The sequence below is a fragment of the Oncorhynchus gorbuscha genome, unplaced genomic scaffold, assembly GCF_021184085.1.
Source record: "Oncorhynchus gorbuscha isolate QuinsamMale2020 ecotype Even-year unplaced genomic scaffold, OgorEven_v1.0 Un_scaffold_3354, whole genome shotgun sequence".
Lineage (NCBI taxonomy): Eukaryota > Metazoa > Chordata > Actinopteri > Salmoniformes > Salmonidae > Oncorhynchus > Oncorhynchus gorbuscha.
In genome coordinates, this window is record NW_025747614.1 from 27501 (window position 1) to 45000 (window position 17500).

Sequence of the window (17500 nt, forward strand, 5' to 3'; positions counted from 1 at the left end):
TTATACCATGCTGTGTTCACCAGAGACTCTCTAACACAGCGATAGAGTACCCTCCTGTGTTCACCAGAGACTGTCTAACACAGGACTGGTATACCCTGCTGTGTTCACCAGATACTCTCTAACACAGGACTGTTATACCCTGCTGTGTTCACCAGAGACTCTCTAACACAGGACTGTTATACCCTGCTGTGTTCACCAGAGACTCTCTAACACAGAGATAGAGTACCCTCCTTGGTTCACCAGAGACTGTCTAACACAGGACTGTTATACCCTGCTGTGTTCACCAGAGACTCTCTAACACAGGACTGTTATACCCTGCTGTGTTCACCAGAGACTCTCTAACACAGAGATAGAGTACCCTGCTGTGTTCACCAGAGACTCTCTAACACAGGACTGTTATACCCTGCTGTGTTCACCAGAGACTCTCTAACACAGGACTGTTATACCCTGCTGTGTTCACCAGAGACTCTCTAACACAGGACTGTTATACCCTGCTGTGTTCACCAGAGACTCTCTAACACAGGACTGTTATACCCTGCTGTGTTCCCCAGAGACTCTCTAACACAGGACTGTTATAACCTGCTGTGTTCACCAGAGACTCTCTGACACAGGACTGTTATACCCTGCTGTGTTCACCAGAGACTCTCTAACACAGGACTGTTATAACCTGCTGTGTTCACCAGAGACTCTCTGACACAGGACTGTTATACCCTGCTGTGTTCACCAGAGACTCTCTAAGACAGGACTGTTATAAACTGCTGTGTTCACACTTAGACACACAGAAGCTCTACACACTGAGAGGGAAAGAAATGCACACACACAAACACACCATTACTTGATAAGTACATTCTCTTTGTACATGTTTACATCATATCTGTAGAACTAATACCTCAGATTCACCTGAAGGTTACATCATATCTGTAGAACTAATACCTCAGATTCACCTGGGGGTTACATCATATCTGTAGAACTAATGCCTCAGTTTCACCTAAAGGTTGCATCATATCTGTAGAACTAATGCCTCAGTTTCACCTGAAGGTTACATCATATCTGTAGAACCAATAACCTCAGATTCACCATATCTGTAGAACTAATACCTCAGATTCACCTGGGGGTTACATCATATCTGTAGAACTAATACCTCAGATTCACCTGAAGGTTACATCATATCTGTAGAACTAATACCTCAGATTCACCTGGGGGTTACATCATATCTGTAGAACTAATACCTCAGATTCACCTGAAGGTTACATCATATCTGTAGAACCAATAACCTCAGATTCACCTGAAGTTGACATAATAGTTGACAACTCAACCAAATGTAAATCAAAAGTAGCCGTTGAAATGCCATCTGTGCTCAGTGGGATATCTCTCTCCACAACGCCTGAATCTACCCAGCATGGCAGAGGGGGTGGATTTTCCCATGGTTAAACTGTGACTGGTGACATCATTTTGCCTACCATACTTCTTCTACTCGTGTTTTTCCCTTCTTCCCTGTACGAGAGTCGTAGCCTCTGTATGCTATTTCCATTCCACTTCTCCAGGCCTACTGACATATTTTATTTTACTTATTTTATTTCACCTTTGTTTAACCAGGTAGGCAAGTTGAGAACAAGTTCTCATTTACAATTGCGACCTGGCCAAGATAAAGCAAAGCAGTTTGACACATACAACAACACAGAGTTAGACATGGAGTAAAACAAACATACAGTCACTAATACAGTAGAAAAATAAGTCTATATACAATGTGAACAAATGAGCTAAGATAAGGGAGGTAAATGTCGTGCAGGTGAAAGAGGACCCAAAAGCGACTTAACAGAAACAGAGTTTATTCAAGTCCAAACAGAAAACGACAAATCCTGAATCCTTAACAGGAAATGTCCAAACAGGGAATAACAGAAATCCTCTAGTCTGTAGAGGGGAATAACAGGAGAAGCGGCCACAGACTGCAGGTCGCTTCGGGTAGGCGCAGGCCGTAGCTGACAGAGACACCTGCTCACACGCAGCATCTGATGAAGGCAAAAAACACGACAGGACAGGGCGATACACAATCACAGCACGGTGAATTCTAAACAAGGAACCGACAGGACAGGAACGGAACACAAAGGAAGAAATAGGGACTCTAATCAGGGGAAAGGATCGGGAACAGGTGTGGGAAGACTAAATGATGATTAGGGGAATAGGAACAGCTGGGAGCAGGAACGGAACGATAGAGAGAAGAGAGAGCGAGAGAGTGAGAGAGGAGGGGAGAGAGAGGGATAGAAAGAGGGAAAGAACCTAATAAGACCAGCAGAGGGAAACGAATAGAATGGGGAGCACAGGGACAAGACATGATAATAAATGACAAACATGACAGTACCCCCACTCACCGAGCGCCTCCTGGCGCACTCGAGGAGGAATCCTGGCGGCAACGGAGGAAATCATCGATGAGTGAACGGTCCAGCACGTCCCGAGACGGAACCCAACTCCTCTCCTCAGGACCGTAACCCTCCCAATCCACTAAGTATTGGTGACCCCGTCCCGAGAACGCATGTCCATGATCTTATGTACCTTGTAAATAGGTGCGCTCTCGACAAGGACGGGAGGGGGAGGGAAGACGAACGGGGGTGCGAAGAAAGGGCTTAACACAGGAGACATGGAAGACAGGATGGACGCGACGAAGATGTCGCGGAAGAAGCAGTCGCACAGCGACAGGATTGACGACCTGGGAGACACGGAACGGACCAATGAACCGCGGAGTCAACTTACGAGAAGCTGTCGTAAGAGGAAGGTTGCGAGTGGAAAGCCACACTCTCTGGCCGCAACAATACCTTGGACTCTTAATCCTGCGTTTATTGGCGGCTCTCACCGTCTGTGCCCTGTAACGGCAAAGTGCAGACCTCACCCTCCTCCAGGTGCGCTCACAACGTTGGACAAACGCTTGAGCGGAGGAACGCTGGACTCGGCAAGCTGGGATGAGAACAGAGGAGGCTGGTAACCCAGACTACTCTGAAACGGAGATAACCCGGTAGCAGACAAAGGAAGCGAATTGTGAGCGTATTCTGCCCAGGGAGCTGTTCTGCCCAAGACGCAGGGTTTCTGAAAGAAAGGCTGCGTAGTATGCGACCAATCGTCTGATTGGCCCTCTCTGCTTGACCGTTAGACTGGGGATGAAACCCGGAAGAGAGACTGACGGACGCACCAATCAAGCGACAGAACTCCCTCCAAAACTGTGACGTGAATTGCGGGCCTCTGTCTGAAACGGCGTCTAACGGGAGGCCATGAATTCTGAATACATTCTCAATAATGATTTGTGCCGTCTCCTTAGCGGAAGGAAGTTTAGCGAGGGAATGAAATGTGCCGCCTTAGAGAACCTATCGACAACCGTAAGAATCACAGTCTTCCCCGCAGACAAAGGCAGACCGGTAATGAAGTCTAAGGCGATGTGAGACCATGGTCGAGAAGGAATGGGGAGCGGTCTGAGACGACCGGCAGGAGGAGAGTTACCCGACTTAGTCTGCGCGCAGTCCGAACAAGCAGCCACGAAACGGCGCGTGTCACGCTCCTGAGTCGGCCACCAAAGCGCTGGCGAATAGACGCAAGAGTGCCTCGAACACCGGAATGACCAGCTAACTTGGCAGAGTGAGCCCACTGAAGAACAGCCAGACGAGTGGAAACAGGAACGAAAAGGAGGTTACTAGGACAAGCGCGCGCGACGCAGTGTGCGTGAGTGCTTTGCTTAACCTGTCTTTCAATTCCCCAGACTGTTAACCCGACAACACGCCCATAAGGAAGAATCCCCTCGGGATCAGTAGAAGCCACAGAAGAACTAAACAGACGGGATAAGGCATCAGGCTTGGTGTTCTTGCTACCCGGACGGTAAGAAATCACAAACTCGAAACGAGCGAAAAACAACGCCCAACGAGCTTGACGGGCATTAAGTCGTTTGGCAGAACGGATGTACTCAAGGTTCTTATGGTCTGTCCAAACGACAAAAGGAACGGTCGCCCCCTCCAACCACTGTCGCCATTCGCCTAGGGCTAGCGGATGGCGAGCAGTTCACGGTTACCCACATCATAGTTGCGCTCAGATGGCGACAGGCGATGAGAAAAATAAGCGCAAGGATGAACCTTATCGTCAGACTGGAAGCGCTGGGATAGAATGGCTCCCACGCCTACCTCTGAAGCGTCAACCTCGACAATGAATTGTCTAGTGACGTCAGGAGTAACGAGGATAGGAGCGGACGTAAAACGTTCTTTTAGAAGATCAAAAGCTCCCTGGGCGGAACCGGACCACTTAAAACACGTCTTGACAGAAGTAAGAGCTGTGAGAGGGCAGCAACTTGACCGAAATTACGAATGAAACGCCGATAGAAATTAGCGAAACCTAAAAGCGCTGCAACTCGACACGTGACCTTGGAACGGGCCAATCACTGACAGCTTGGACCTTAGCGGAATCCATCTGAATGCCTTCAGCGGAAATAACGGAACCGAGAAAAGTAACGGAGGAGACATGAAAAGAGCACTTCTCAGCCTTTACGTAGAGACAATTCTCTAAAGGCGCTGTAGAACACGTCGAACGTGCTGAACATGAATCTCGAGTGACGGAGAAAAAATCAGGATATCGTCAAGATAGACAAAAACAAAGATGTTCAGCATGTCTCTCAGAACATCATTAACTAATGCCTGAAAAACAGCTGGCGCATTGGCGAGACCGAACGGCAGAACCCGGTACTCAAAATGCCCTAACGGAGTGTTAAACGCCGTTTTCCACTCGTCCCCCTCTCTGATGCGCACGAGATGGTAAGCGTTACGAAGGTCCAACTTAGTAAAGCACCTGGCTCCCTGCAGAATCTCGAAGGCTGATGACATAAGGGGAAGCGGATAACGATTCTTAACCGTTATGTCATTCAGCCCTCGATAATCCACGCAGGGGCGCAGAGTACCGTCCTTCTTCTTAACAAAAAAGAACCCCGCCCCGGCCGGGAGGAAGAAGGCACTATGGTACCGGCGTCAAGAGACACAGACAAATAATCCTCGAGAGCCTTACGTTCGGGAGCCGACAGAGAGTATAGTCTACCTCGAGGAGGAGTGGTCCCCCGGAAGGAGATCAATACTACAATCATACGACCGGTGAGGAGGAAGGGAGTTGGCTCGGGACCGACTGAAGACCGTGCGCAGATCATGATATTCCTCCGGCACTCCTGTCAAATCGCCAGGTTCCTCCTGAGAAGTAGGGACAGAAGAAACGGGAGGGATGGCAGACATTAAACACTTCACATGACAAGAAACGTTCCAGGATAGGATAGAATTACTAGACCAATTAATAGAAGGATTATGACATACTAGCCAGGGATGACCCAAAACAACAGGTGTAAACGGTGAACGGAAAATCAAAAAGAAATAGTCTCACTGTGGTTACCAGATACTGTGAGGGTTAAAGGTAGTGTCTCAAATCTGATACTGGGAAGATGACTACCATCTAAGGCGAACATGGGCGTAGGCTTCTCTAACTCTCTGAAAGGAATGTCATGTTTCCGAACCCATGCTTCGTCCATGAAACAACCCTCAGCCCCAGAGTCTATCAAGGCACTACATGTAGCACCCGAACCGGTCCAGCGTAGATGGACCGACAAAGTAGTACAGGATTTTGATGGAGAGACTTGAGTAGTTGCGCTCACCTGTAGCCCTCCGCTTACAGATGAGCTCTGGCTTTACTGGACATGAATTAACAAAATGTCCAGCAACTCCATAATAGAGGCACAGGCGGTTGGTGATCCTCCGTTCCCTCTCCTTAGTCGAGATGCGAATCCCTCCCAGCTGCATGGGCTCAGTCTCAAAGCCAGAGGAGGAGATGGTTGCGATGCGGAGCAGGGAAACACCGTTGATGCGAGCTCTCTTCCACGAGCCCGGTGACGAAGATCTACCCGTCGTTCTATGCGGATGGCGAGAGCAATCAAGAGTCCACATCTGAAGGAACCTCCCGGGAGAGAATCTCATCCTTAACCACTGCGTGGAGTCCCTCCAGAAAACGAGCGAGCAGCGCCGGCTCGTTCCACTCACTAGAGGCAGCAAGAGTGCGAAACTCAATAGAATAATCCGTTATGGACCGTTCACCTTGGCATAAGGAAGCCAGGACCCTAGAAGCCTCCCCACCAAAAACTGAACGGTCAAAAACCCGAATCATCTCCTCTTTAAAGTTCTGGAACTTGTTAGAGCAATCAGCCCTTGCCTCCCAGATAGCTGTGCCCCATTCTCGAGCCCGGCCAGTAAGGAGTGAAATGACGTAAGCAACCCGAGCTCTCTCTCTAGAGTATGTGTTGGGTTGGAGAGAGAACCAATCTCACACTGCGTGAGAAAGGAGCGGCACTCAGTGGGCTGCCCGGGTAGCAAGGTGGGTTATTAACCCTAGGTTCTGGAGGCTCGGCAGGCCAGGAAGTAACAGGTGGCACGAGACGTAGACTCTGGAACTGTCCAGAGAGGTCGGAAACCTGAGCGGCCAGGTTCTCCACGGCATGGCGAGCAGCAGACAATTCCTGCTCGTGTCTGCCGAGCATGGCTCCTTGGATCTCGACGGCAGTGTAACGGCGTCTGAAGTCGCTGGGTCCATTCCTTGGTCGGTTCCTTCTGTCGTGCAGGTGAAAGAGGACCCAAAGCGACTTAACAGAAACAGAGTTTATTCAAGTCCAAACAGAAAACGACAAATCCTGAATCCTTAACAGGAAATGTCCAAACAGGGAATAACAGAAATCCTCTAGTCTGTAGAGGGGAATAACAGGAGAAGCGGCCACAGACTGCAGGTCGCTTCGGGTAGGCGCAGGCCGTAGCTGACAGAGACACCTGCTCACACGCAGCATCTGATGAAGGCAAAAAACACGACAGGACAGGGCGATACACAATCACAGCACGGTGAATTCTAAACAAGGAACCGACAGGACAGGAACGGAACACAAAGGAAGAAATAGGGACTCTAATCAGGGGAAAGGATCGGGAACAGGTGTGGGAAGACTAAATGATGATTAGGGGAATAGGAACAGCTGGGAGCAGGAACGGAACGATAGAGAGAAGAGAGAGCGAGAGAGTGAGAGAGGGAGGGGGAGAGAGAGGGATAGAAAGAGGGAAAGAACCTAATAAGACCAGCAGAGGGAAACGAATAGAATGGGGAGCACAGGGACAAGACATGATAATAAATGACAAACATGACAGTAAAGGCAAAAAAAAGGGCATGGTGGCAAAGTAAATACAATATAGCAAGTAAAACACTGGAATTGTAGATTTGCAGAAGGTGAATGTGCAAAGTAGAAAGACTGGATAGTATAGCATTTGTGAATTTGTGTATTTATTTATAATAATGTATAGTATTTCATAAAACAAGGCAGAGTTCACGTGATGCACACAATATTGCTCCTGTGTGTCTGTGTGTAATGCTGTGAACATATTCATAGACTCAAAATCAAAACCAGATTTGTAAGCCAATGAATAACAGCCAACAAATGGTATTACAACCATAACACTGACTTTTCAGACAGGTGTTGTGGAGGGATTGTGTATCAGACAGGTGTTGTGGAGGGATTGTGTATCAGACAGGTGTTGTGGAGGGATTGTGTATCAAACAGGTGTTGTGGAGGGATTGTGTATCAGACAGGTGTTGTGGAGGGATTGTGTATCAGACAGGTGTTGTGGAGGGATTGTGTATCAGACAGGTGTTGTGGAGGGATTGTGTATCAGACAGGTGTTGTGGAGGGATTGTGTATCAAACAGGTGTTGTGGAGGGATTGTGTATCAGACAGGTGTTGTGGAGGGATTGTGTATTAGACAGGTGTTGTGGAGGGATTGTGTATCAGACAGGTGTTGTGGAGGGATTGTGTTTCAGACAGGTGTTGTGGAGGGATTGTGTATCAGACAGGTGTTGTGGAGGGATTGTGTATCAGACAGGTGTTGTGGAGGGATTGTGTATCAGACAGGTGTTGTGGAGGGATTGTGTATCAGACAGGTGGTTGTTTAGTTTTTCTTCTCAGCCAGCTTAACCATTAGATGACATTACCTTAATCAATAACCAGAATGAATGTTGACTGAATTATTTGTTTTCTGCTTTTTAACAAAAGACAGGACCTGTTCCAACAGAAGGCTATTTTAATTCTACATTCTTAACTAACTCTTCTTTTTCTTCTTTTATTTCACCTTTATTTAACCCGGTAGGCTGGTTGAGAACACCTTTATTTAACCAGGTAGGCTAGTTGAGAACACCTTTATTTAACCAGGTAGGCTAGTTGAGAACACCTTTATTTAACCAGGTAGGCTAGTTGAGAACACCTTTATTTAACCAGGTAGGCTAGTTGAGAACACCTTTATTTAACCAGGTAGGCTAGTTGAGAACACTTTTATTTAACCAGGTAGGCTAGTTGAGAACACCTTTATTTAACCAGGTAGCCTAGTTGAGAACAAGTTCTCATTTGCAACTGCGACCTGGCCAAGATAAAGCATAGCAGTGTGAACAGACAACACAGAGTTACACATGAAGTAAACAATTAACAAGTCAATAACACAGTAGAAAAAAAAGAGAGTCTATATACATTGTGTGCAAAAGGCATGAGGAGGTAGGCGAATAATTACAATTTTGCAGATTAACACTGGAGTGATAAATGATCAGATGGTCATGTACAGGTAGAGATATTGGTGTGCAAAAGAGCAGAAAAGTAAATAAATAAAAACAGTATGGGGATGAGGTAGGTGAAACTGGGTGGGCTATTTACCGATAGAGTATGTACAGCTGCGGCGATCGGTTAGCTGCTCAGATAGCAGATGTTTGAAGTTGGTGAGGGAGATAAAAGTCTCCAACTTCAGCGATTTTTGCAATTCATTCTTCTTTGAAAAGATATAGTAGCTTTTTGTAAATTCAGATACCCAGATATTTATAAGCGTGGACACAATCAATGAGGGCACCGTCCAAAGTAGGTATGCATTAATCATCAGATACATTTTTACATGATTTGGAAAATAACATATACTTGTTTTTACCTGCATTAAGTAACCATTTCAGTTCAACAAAAGCGTTCTGCAGGGCAATAAAGACAGATTAAAGCTCTGATAGAGTCTAGTCAGCTGTGGGGGCAACAGCATGCACCACAGTGTCATCTGCATTCAGGTGACAATATATCATGTAAATAGTGAAAAAAACAGGACCGAGAATCAATCCCTGTGGGACTCTATGTTAAATCCAGAAAACCTGATTTAACAACATCAGTAAACACACACTGTATTCTGTCCTTTAACACAGTTTCAAACCAGCCTGGTCATGATCAATTGATGAAAGCCTTTGAATAAGTAATGCACAATCCACAGTGTTGAAGGCTTTAGACAGGTCACAAAAAAAAGGGTCTGCACAATATGTTTTCTCATCCAAACAATTAAAGACATCATTTAAAACCAAAGAAGTATCAGAGATGGTGCTCTGACCTGGTCTGGAACCTGACTAGTGTACATTTAGAATACATTTCATTGTTATAAAATATCTAAACTGAGTATTTACCAAGGATTCTAGAATCTTTGCTGGGCAATAGAGTTTGGAAATGGGACTATAATTATTTAGATCATACGGGTCAACACTTTTGTGAAGGGGGAGTATATGAGCCGCCTTTCAGACCCTGTGGATGGTACTTAGAAATAAATGTAGGGTTAAAAATATGTGTTGGAGATTCTGCAATCAGACGAGCAGAAAGCTGCTTCGAGGAGGGCTGCGAAAGTAGCCCAAGTAGCATGGGAAAGTAGCCCAAGTAGCATGGGAAAGTAGCCCAAGTATAATGGGAAAGTAGCCCAAGTAGAATGGGAAAGTAGCCCAAGAAGCATGGGAAAGTAGCCCAAGTAGCATGGGAAAGTAGCCCAAGTAGCATGGGAAAGTAGCTCAAGTCTTACACCGAAACACATGAGCCAATTATGAGGCAATCGAACAGATAAAAGCCACGAGCTCAGCCAGATGAATGACAACACAGTAAACTGAATGACTCTGGATACCCATGACAAAAGAGCCATTGATGCCTGATCCAAGTGAAAGCTGTAGAAAGCTTTGGGACCATGACAGGGACAGGGTGAGGCATTCTAGGTAGTGTAGTATAACTTGGCATGAGGTGGAAAGAGAGGGACCACGGCAGGGACAGGGTGAGGCATTCTAGGTAGTGTAGTATAACTTGGCATGAGGTGGAAAGAGAGGGACCACGGCAGGGACAGGGTGGGGCATTCTAGGTAGTGTAGTATAACTTGGCATGAGGTGGAAAGAGAGGGACCATGACAGGGACAGGGTGGGGCATTCTAGGTAGTGTAGTATAACTTGGCATGAGGTGGAAAGAGAGGGACCATGACAGGGACAGGGTGAGGCATTCTAGGTAGTGTAGTATAACTTGGCATGAGGTGGAAAGAGAGGGACCACGGCAGGGACAGGGTGGGGCATTCTAGGTAGTGTAGTATAACTTGGCATGAGGTGGAAAGAGAGGGACCATGACAGGGACAGGGTGGGGCATTCTAGGTAGTGTAGTATAACTTGGCATGAGGTGGAAAGAGAGGGACCATGACAGGGACAGGGTGAGGCATTCTAGGTAGTGTAGTATAACTTGGCATGAGGTGGAAAGAGAGGGACCATGACAGGGACAGGGTGGGGCATTCTAGGTAGTGTAGTATAACTTGGCATGAGGTGGAAAGAGAGGGACCATGGCAGGGACAGGGTGGGGCATTCTAGGTAGTGTAGTATAACTTGGCATGAGGTGGAAAGAGAGGGACCATGACAGGGACAGGGTGAGGCATTCTAGGTAGTGTAGTATAACTTGGCATGAGGTGGAAAGAGAGGGACAACCTTTATTTGGCAATAAAGAATGGAAGATCTTGGAGCAGAGCGGTAACTGTTCACAGCTTGTCCCATCAAAGACCATCGTTGATGGAAGTGCCAAAACAACTAACGCCAATGAGAAATCCCTCATAACTGCCAATATGGTATTACTACGGTGTATCTGCAACATTTTAATGGAGTGGCTTTCATATTTCACCATATTTCACTTGGTGAAAATGCAGAAACTGATGTATCTATGCCTTCTTCTCTCCTATTCAATAAATAGCTGTCAAATACTAGAGCAGAAAATTCCCCACAGTGGTTTTCCATTATAGTGTGTGTCCCACCCTTTTCATTCCTATAACTGCTTTTCCTAATTAGAATATTGGTTCTGCATCTCTGCAGTATTTTTACACCCTGTACCAGCTGCAGATCTCATTCTTGTACCCTGGTTTGGACTCTATTCCACTACTTTAAATGAAACAACATTGGCAGGGTAGCCTAGTGGTTTGAGCGTTGGGCTGGTAACTGAAAGGTTGCAAGTTCAAATCCTCTGAGCTGACAATGCCCTGGTGAGAGAGCAAATGTTCTATGCCAGATGAAATCTCACATCATTAGCTCATTGTTATGGTTGTATCCCAAAAACAATCACAAGAAAACAACTTAAACAAACACAAATGCAGCTACTTTGTTGTTATTCTGGCCTCACTGTTTGATGTGACTGTGTTGGCCAAAGTTGGCTAGCTAGCAAGCAATGGATAAGAACGTTGCCAGCCATCATGGCAACAGAACATTTAGAACGAACGACTGGTGTCGTGTCCATAGATTTAGTACAAAAATACTTAACTACTGGGTCACGTCTTTGGCAACCGAACCGATAGAATGAAAGACCTGGCAGCTTGGGAACCAACCCTAGATTTGTGTTGGGGATATATCTCGTGGAAGGATGACATGGTATGAATAAATTAATAAAACAATATATTTTTATGAAAATATGTCAATCATTGTTTGAATATGTTGTAATGCCCTTGAAGCAGGAGTTTGGACGATATATTGACACGGTTTGGCGGCCCTCGACTTCATCTCTGGCCTAACAACACCCGTGCCAATATATCCTCCCAACACCGGCCTCTCTGGCTTCATCGTTTAAGTAGATGATGGGTCTCATTCACATCCTCTCTTTCAGACCAATCAAAACTCTTATTAGGCCTAATGGCTCTAAATCCCAAATCACTCATCAACACCAATCCTATTGATCTAAATGGACAAATGTGTTTTCTATAGTAACATCAGTTGTTGTCAGGGTATACAGATGATGTCACTCATTGTTTAGTATGAAACCCATCTGCACCCTGGGATATAAAAGACCAACTACTATTTACTGAGTCCTGTCTCCTCAAGACAAGATACTTCCACTGTTTCTGGCTGCAAAGCCTTTTATCCAGAGTGCAGGCCAAATCAAACTGTTACCAGAGGGCAGTGTACATCTGAGTTCAGGTCTTGATATGGTAATTCAGCAAGATGCTGTTATCCAAAGCATGTTCCATGAGTGACTTAAACCCCAGCTTTGGTGTGGCAAGCACTATGTGTGGTGTGGAAAGCACTATGTGTGGTGTGGAAAGCACTATGTGTGGTGTGACAAGCACTATGTGTGGTGTGACAAGCACTATGTGTGGTGTGACAAGCACTATGTGTGGTGTGGAAAGCACTATGTGTGGTGTGGAAAGCACTATGTGTGGTGTGGAAAGCACTATGTGTGGTGTGGCAAGCACTATGTGTGGTGTGGAAGGCACTATGTGTGGTGTGACAAGCACTATGTGTGGTGTGACAAGCACTATGTGTGGTGTGGAAAGCAGTTACATTTGACATTTCCCCCATTGATGGGTTTTTATTTTACCAGGCAAGTCAGTTAAAGAACAAATTGTTAATATCAATTAGGGCCTCGGGAACAGTGGGTTAACTGCCTTGTTCAGGGGTAGAACAACAGATTCGTACCAGGGCACGGTTCACAATCACTTCAAACTGAAGCTGGATTTACAGAAAACTAGCTGCATTTCGTGTTTTTCTATTGACATTTGTTCGTATATATGCATCAACATTTGTCTGATTCATGATTTCGACTGGCTAAGGAAAGCTGCCTGCCTGTCTGTCTCGTCCCAACTCCTGACATGTTCACTACCATAGGACAGCTGGAGATCAAATTTCTATATTGAAACAATGTTGCTAATGTCAGAGAGACAGACAGCAAGGTTATTATAGATCTCTGCTGTTGAAAACCAAATGCTCGTCTAAAAGACATGGGAGATAATGTCTAGATGCTTTTTATAGTGGAGATCAAGTTCATAACTTCCCTGCCTGGGCAGATGAGACAGTGGATTGGGCAGTCAGGTGGAACAGAGTAAATAGGCATTTTAACGTCATAGATTCAGCCGGTGGTAGTTACTGGAATAGACACCACTGGAATGCGGTTTTAACCTCTTGCTCCTACATGACACGCAGGCGTCCCATCTAGACATCTGGAAATGCAAATGCGCTACGCTAAATGCTAATAGCACTCGTTAAAACTCAAACGTTCATTAAAATACACATGCAGGGTACTGAATTAAAGCTACACTCATTGTGAATCCAGGCAACAAGTGAGATTTTTAAAATGCTTTTCGGCGAAAGCATGAGAAGCTATTATCTGATAGCATGTAACACCTCAAAAGACCCGCAAGGGACGTAAACAAAATAATTAGCATAGTCGGCGCTACACAAAACGCACAAATAAAATATAAAACATTCATTACCTTTGACCATCTTCTTTGTTGGCACTCCTAGATGTCCCATAAACATCACTATTGGGTCTTTTTTTCGATTAAATCGGTCCATATATAGCCTAGATATCGATCTATGAAGACTGTGTGATCAACGAAAAAAATAGCGTTTTATAACGTAACGTCATCTTTTAAAATTAAAAAAGTTGACGATAAACTTTCACAAAACACTTCGAAATACTTTTGTAATGCAACTTTAGGTATTAGTAAACGTTAATAAGAGATCAAATTGATCACGAGGCGATGTATATTCTATAGCTGTACGTCTGGAAATAATGTCCGGGTAAATCTCAACCAAAATATCCGGTCGGAGACCAGAAGAACTGCGCTGCCTTGTGTCTGTTTGACCAAGTAACAAATCGTAGGCAAATGACAAGACTGTTGACATCGTGTGGAAGCTGTAGGTATTGCAACCTCGGCCCCATTTAATGTGCTTGCCTACGGAGCTGTGAGGGGAACGGCACCTCAGTACCTCCAGGCTCTGATCAGGCCCTACACCCAAACAAGGGCACTGCGTTCATCCACCTCTGGCCTGCTCGCCTCCCTACCACTGAGGAAGTACAGTTCCCGCTCAGCCCAGTCAAAACTGTTCACTGCTCTGGCCCCCCAATGGTGGAAAAAACTCCCTCACGACGCCAGGACAGCGGAGTCAATCACCACCTTCCGGAGACACCTGAAACCCCACCCCTTTAAGGAACACCTAGGATAGGATAAAGTAATCCTTCTACCCCCCCCCCCCTTAAAAGATTTAGATGCACTATTGTAAAGTGGCTGTTCCACTGGATGTCATAAGGTGAATGCACCAATTTGTAAGTCGCTCTGGATAAGAGCGTCTGCTAAATGACTTAAATGTAAATGTAAATGTAATGTGGATCACGTTTAACAATGTGTTGAAGTGGCGCATGGATATATTTTCCAATTTTCAGTGATCAGATTTTCCTGCACTTTTCGATGAAACACACGTTCTGTTATAGTCACAGCCGTGATTTAACCAGTTTTATAAACATCTGAGTGTTTTATATCCACACATATTAATCATATGCATATACTATATTCCTGGCATGAGTAGCAGGGCGCTGAAATGTTGCGCGATTTTTAACAGAATGTTCGAAAAAGTAGGGGGGTAGGAGTAACAGGTTAACCAATCAGCATCCAGGATTAGACCCACCCGGTGTATAAGTAGTAAATATATATACAATCACACAACACAGTAGTATCCTAACTCCATGTTAAACCTAAAGGTGAGTGTTCAAAGCTCTCCAGAAAAGGTTTGCTTTGTAGAACAGTAAAACATAAATATCATACGTCATCCAAATGTATTTCCAGTAATCATTGGAATCATTAATGAAAACCAGACTCCTCTTCAGGTAAAATCAACATTTTCCCTCCACAGTCCACTAGATACTTTTAAGGAAAGTTACACATTTTCCATTACAACAATGTCCTTCAGGATATTTAAGTGCAAGTCTGGCGTACCATTGTTAGCTACAATGTTGGATTTGGTATCTGGTTGAGGAGTATGGGATTGGCACTGTTCTTTACAGGGTTAGGCTTAGGGTTGGCACTGGTCTTTACAATGTTATATTAGGAGTCAATCACACCGCACCACATGTGTGGTGATCGTTGTTACGTAAAATGGCTGCCGTGGCACCACCCAAATGGGCGCTACACATTGGTGGTGGAAGGGGTGAAACAATGTCATGTTCTTTGACTTTGAGAAAAGGACAACCTAAAGTGCAAAAATACAAATCATTCTCAGAGTAGATGTTTCAGAGAGATATGCAGCCCAGAGAACGTAATGCCTCACTGTTGGCCTGCTGCCATGGTTACCTGGGAGACAGGGATAACGATAAAGGACCCTCCACCGGAACTCTCCGTGACGATGGCCAGGAACTTGGCATTGACGGCACAGAAGTGGTTGTCATGGACGTTCTTGGTGATGGGAATGCCGTCAAAGCAGTGCTCCCGGTTGGCCACTTTGCCGTAGACGTTTCGAAACTTGGAGCTTCGGTATGTTGGACGCCATGACATCTGATGGAGAAGAGATGGAGAGATATTAAGGAGGAAAGTTCAGAAAGGAGTTTCTGCAATACCAGCACTGGGCTGTATTGAAGGCACCAGTTAGTTGCTGTTTTATCATGTTGAATGTGCTGACATGGTGGTTTTCTGGTTACTGTATATGCTGGTCAATGTGAACAGAAGACCAGCTGTTTAGTTGACAGGTTAGTGGGTATTCATGGTTAATAGCTTAGATCAACCGGCTGGTTGAACATAATTGGATTATTTTATATTTAGGGGAAAAAACACAAAATGATCATACCACATTAGAGTATTAAAGGAAAATGCCACCAAAAAAGTATATTTTGGTATTTTGGTCCATTGTTAAAATAGTCCCAAAATGTTTTGATTGTCAGCAATCAACGTTCAAAATATAGAAATCATCTCTGTGTGATGCATTTTGTATCATATGATGCAAAACACATCATCATATGTGTATTTCATCATCATTTCTGTATTTTGAAAGTTATATATCTTGAAAAATTGATTGCTGACAAGCAAAACATTTTGGGATTATGTCAACAATGGACTAATGAAACAAATACCAAAATATTGTTTTTGGGTGGAATTCTCCTTTAACTTCAAGATTGCTGTTCCAAAATCCCCAGAGAAACCCCCATTAGTAAAGACAGTAAAGAGGAGTGTTGCTGTTCCAAAATCCCCAGAGAAACCCCCATTAGTAAAGACAGGAGTGTTGCTGTTCCAAAATCCCCAGAGAAACCCCCATTAGTAAAGACAGTAAAGAGGAGTGTTGCTGGTCCAAAATCCCCAGAGAAACCCCCATTAGTAAAGACAGTAAAGAGGAGTGTTGCTGGTCCAAAATCCCCAGAGAAACCCCCATTAGTAAAGACAGTAAAGAGGAGTGTTGCTGGTCCAAAATCCCCAGAGAAACCCCCATTAGTAAACACAGTAAAGAGGAGTGTTGCTGGTCCAAAATCCCCAGAGAAACCCCCATTAGTAAAGACAGTAAAGAGGAGTGTTGCTGGTCCAAAATCCCCAGAGAAACCCCCATTAGTAAAGACAGTAAAGAGGAGTGTTGCTGGTCCAAAATCCCCAGAGAAACCCCCATTAGTAAAGACAGTAAAGAGGAGTGTTGCTGGTCCAAAATCCCCAGAGAAACCCCCATTAGTAAAGACAGTAAAGAGGAGTGTTGCTGGTCCAAAATCCCCAGAGAAACCCCCCATTAGTAAAGACAGTAAAGAGGAGTGTTGCTGTTCCAAAATCCCTTCTGTCCACCCCTATAGTTCAGAGGAATGGTGTCAGTGCTGTCATGGCAATTCAAATCCCATGTTAGCCAGAGTGTGAAATGTTTGCAGTGTGGCAAACGTTCAACGCCACAAGAAAATATTTCACATAAAATAGAAATAAGTAAATAAAGGTAGACAAGAGCAGAGTCCCTCACAAGTGATTTGAGTCTGAAATCAGTAACTACGAACAAGGAGGCGGCTCCATGAAAGGATTCCTTTGTGTCACATATGTCCTGAGCTTGGACCCATGAAACCTTGCAAAACAGTAAGCCAGCCACTTCACTTCCCTGCGAGGGGAAGTGGTCGACTCCATCATACAAACACTCAAACCGATACTTTTGTTTGTCGTTACCCACAAGCATGTACTGACCGAATTGCTGCCTTGCAGCGTGAGATACATCTATCTTCTGGGTCACACTAGACCTAATCACAGGTGTAGAGCTGGATGGCCCTTAGACACTGATCCAAGGACAGTTTTGAGGTTTGTCCCACTAACGATGGATGATACATCAGGGAGGGTGAATAGATCCTAGGTGTGGTGAAGGGGAACGCCTGCTTACAGACAGTGGCAGGTAGCCTAGTGGT

The 17500-nt window shown here is 45.1% G+C and overlaps 1 protein-coding gene across 1 annotated transcript in view; it reads right to left on the bottom strand.

Moving 5' to 3' along the window:
• Nucleotides 1-17500, bottom strand: part of LOC124027593 (coronin-2B-like) — a 34596-nt gene that overhangs the window by 14444 nt on the left and 2652 nt on the right. Inside the window, 1 exon segment of the mRNA XM_046339960.1 lies at nt 15441-15641. Coding sequence (XP_046195916.1) covers nt 15441-15641 — 201 coding nt within the window.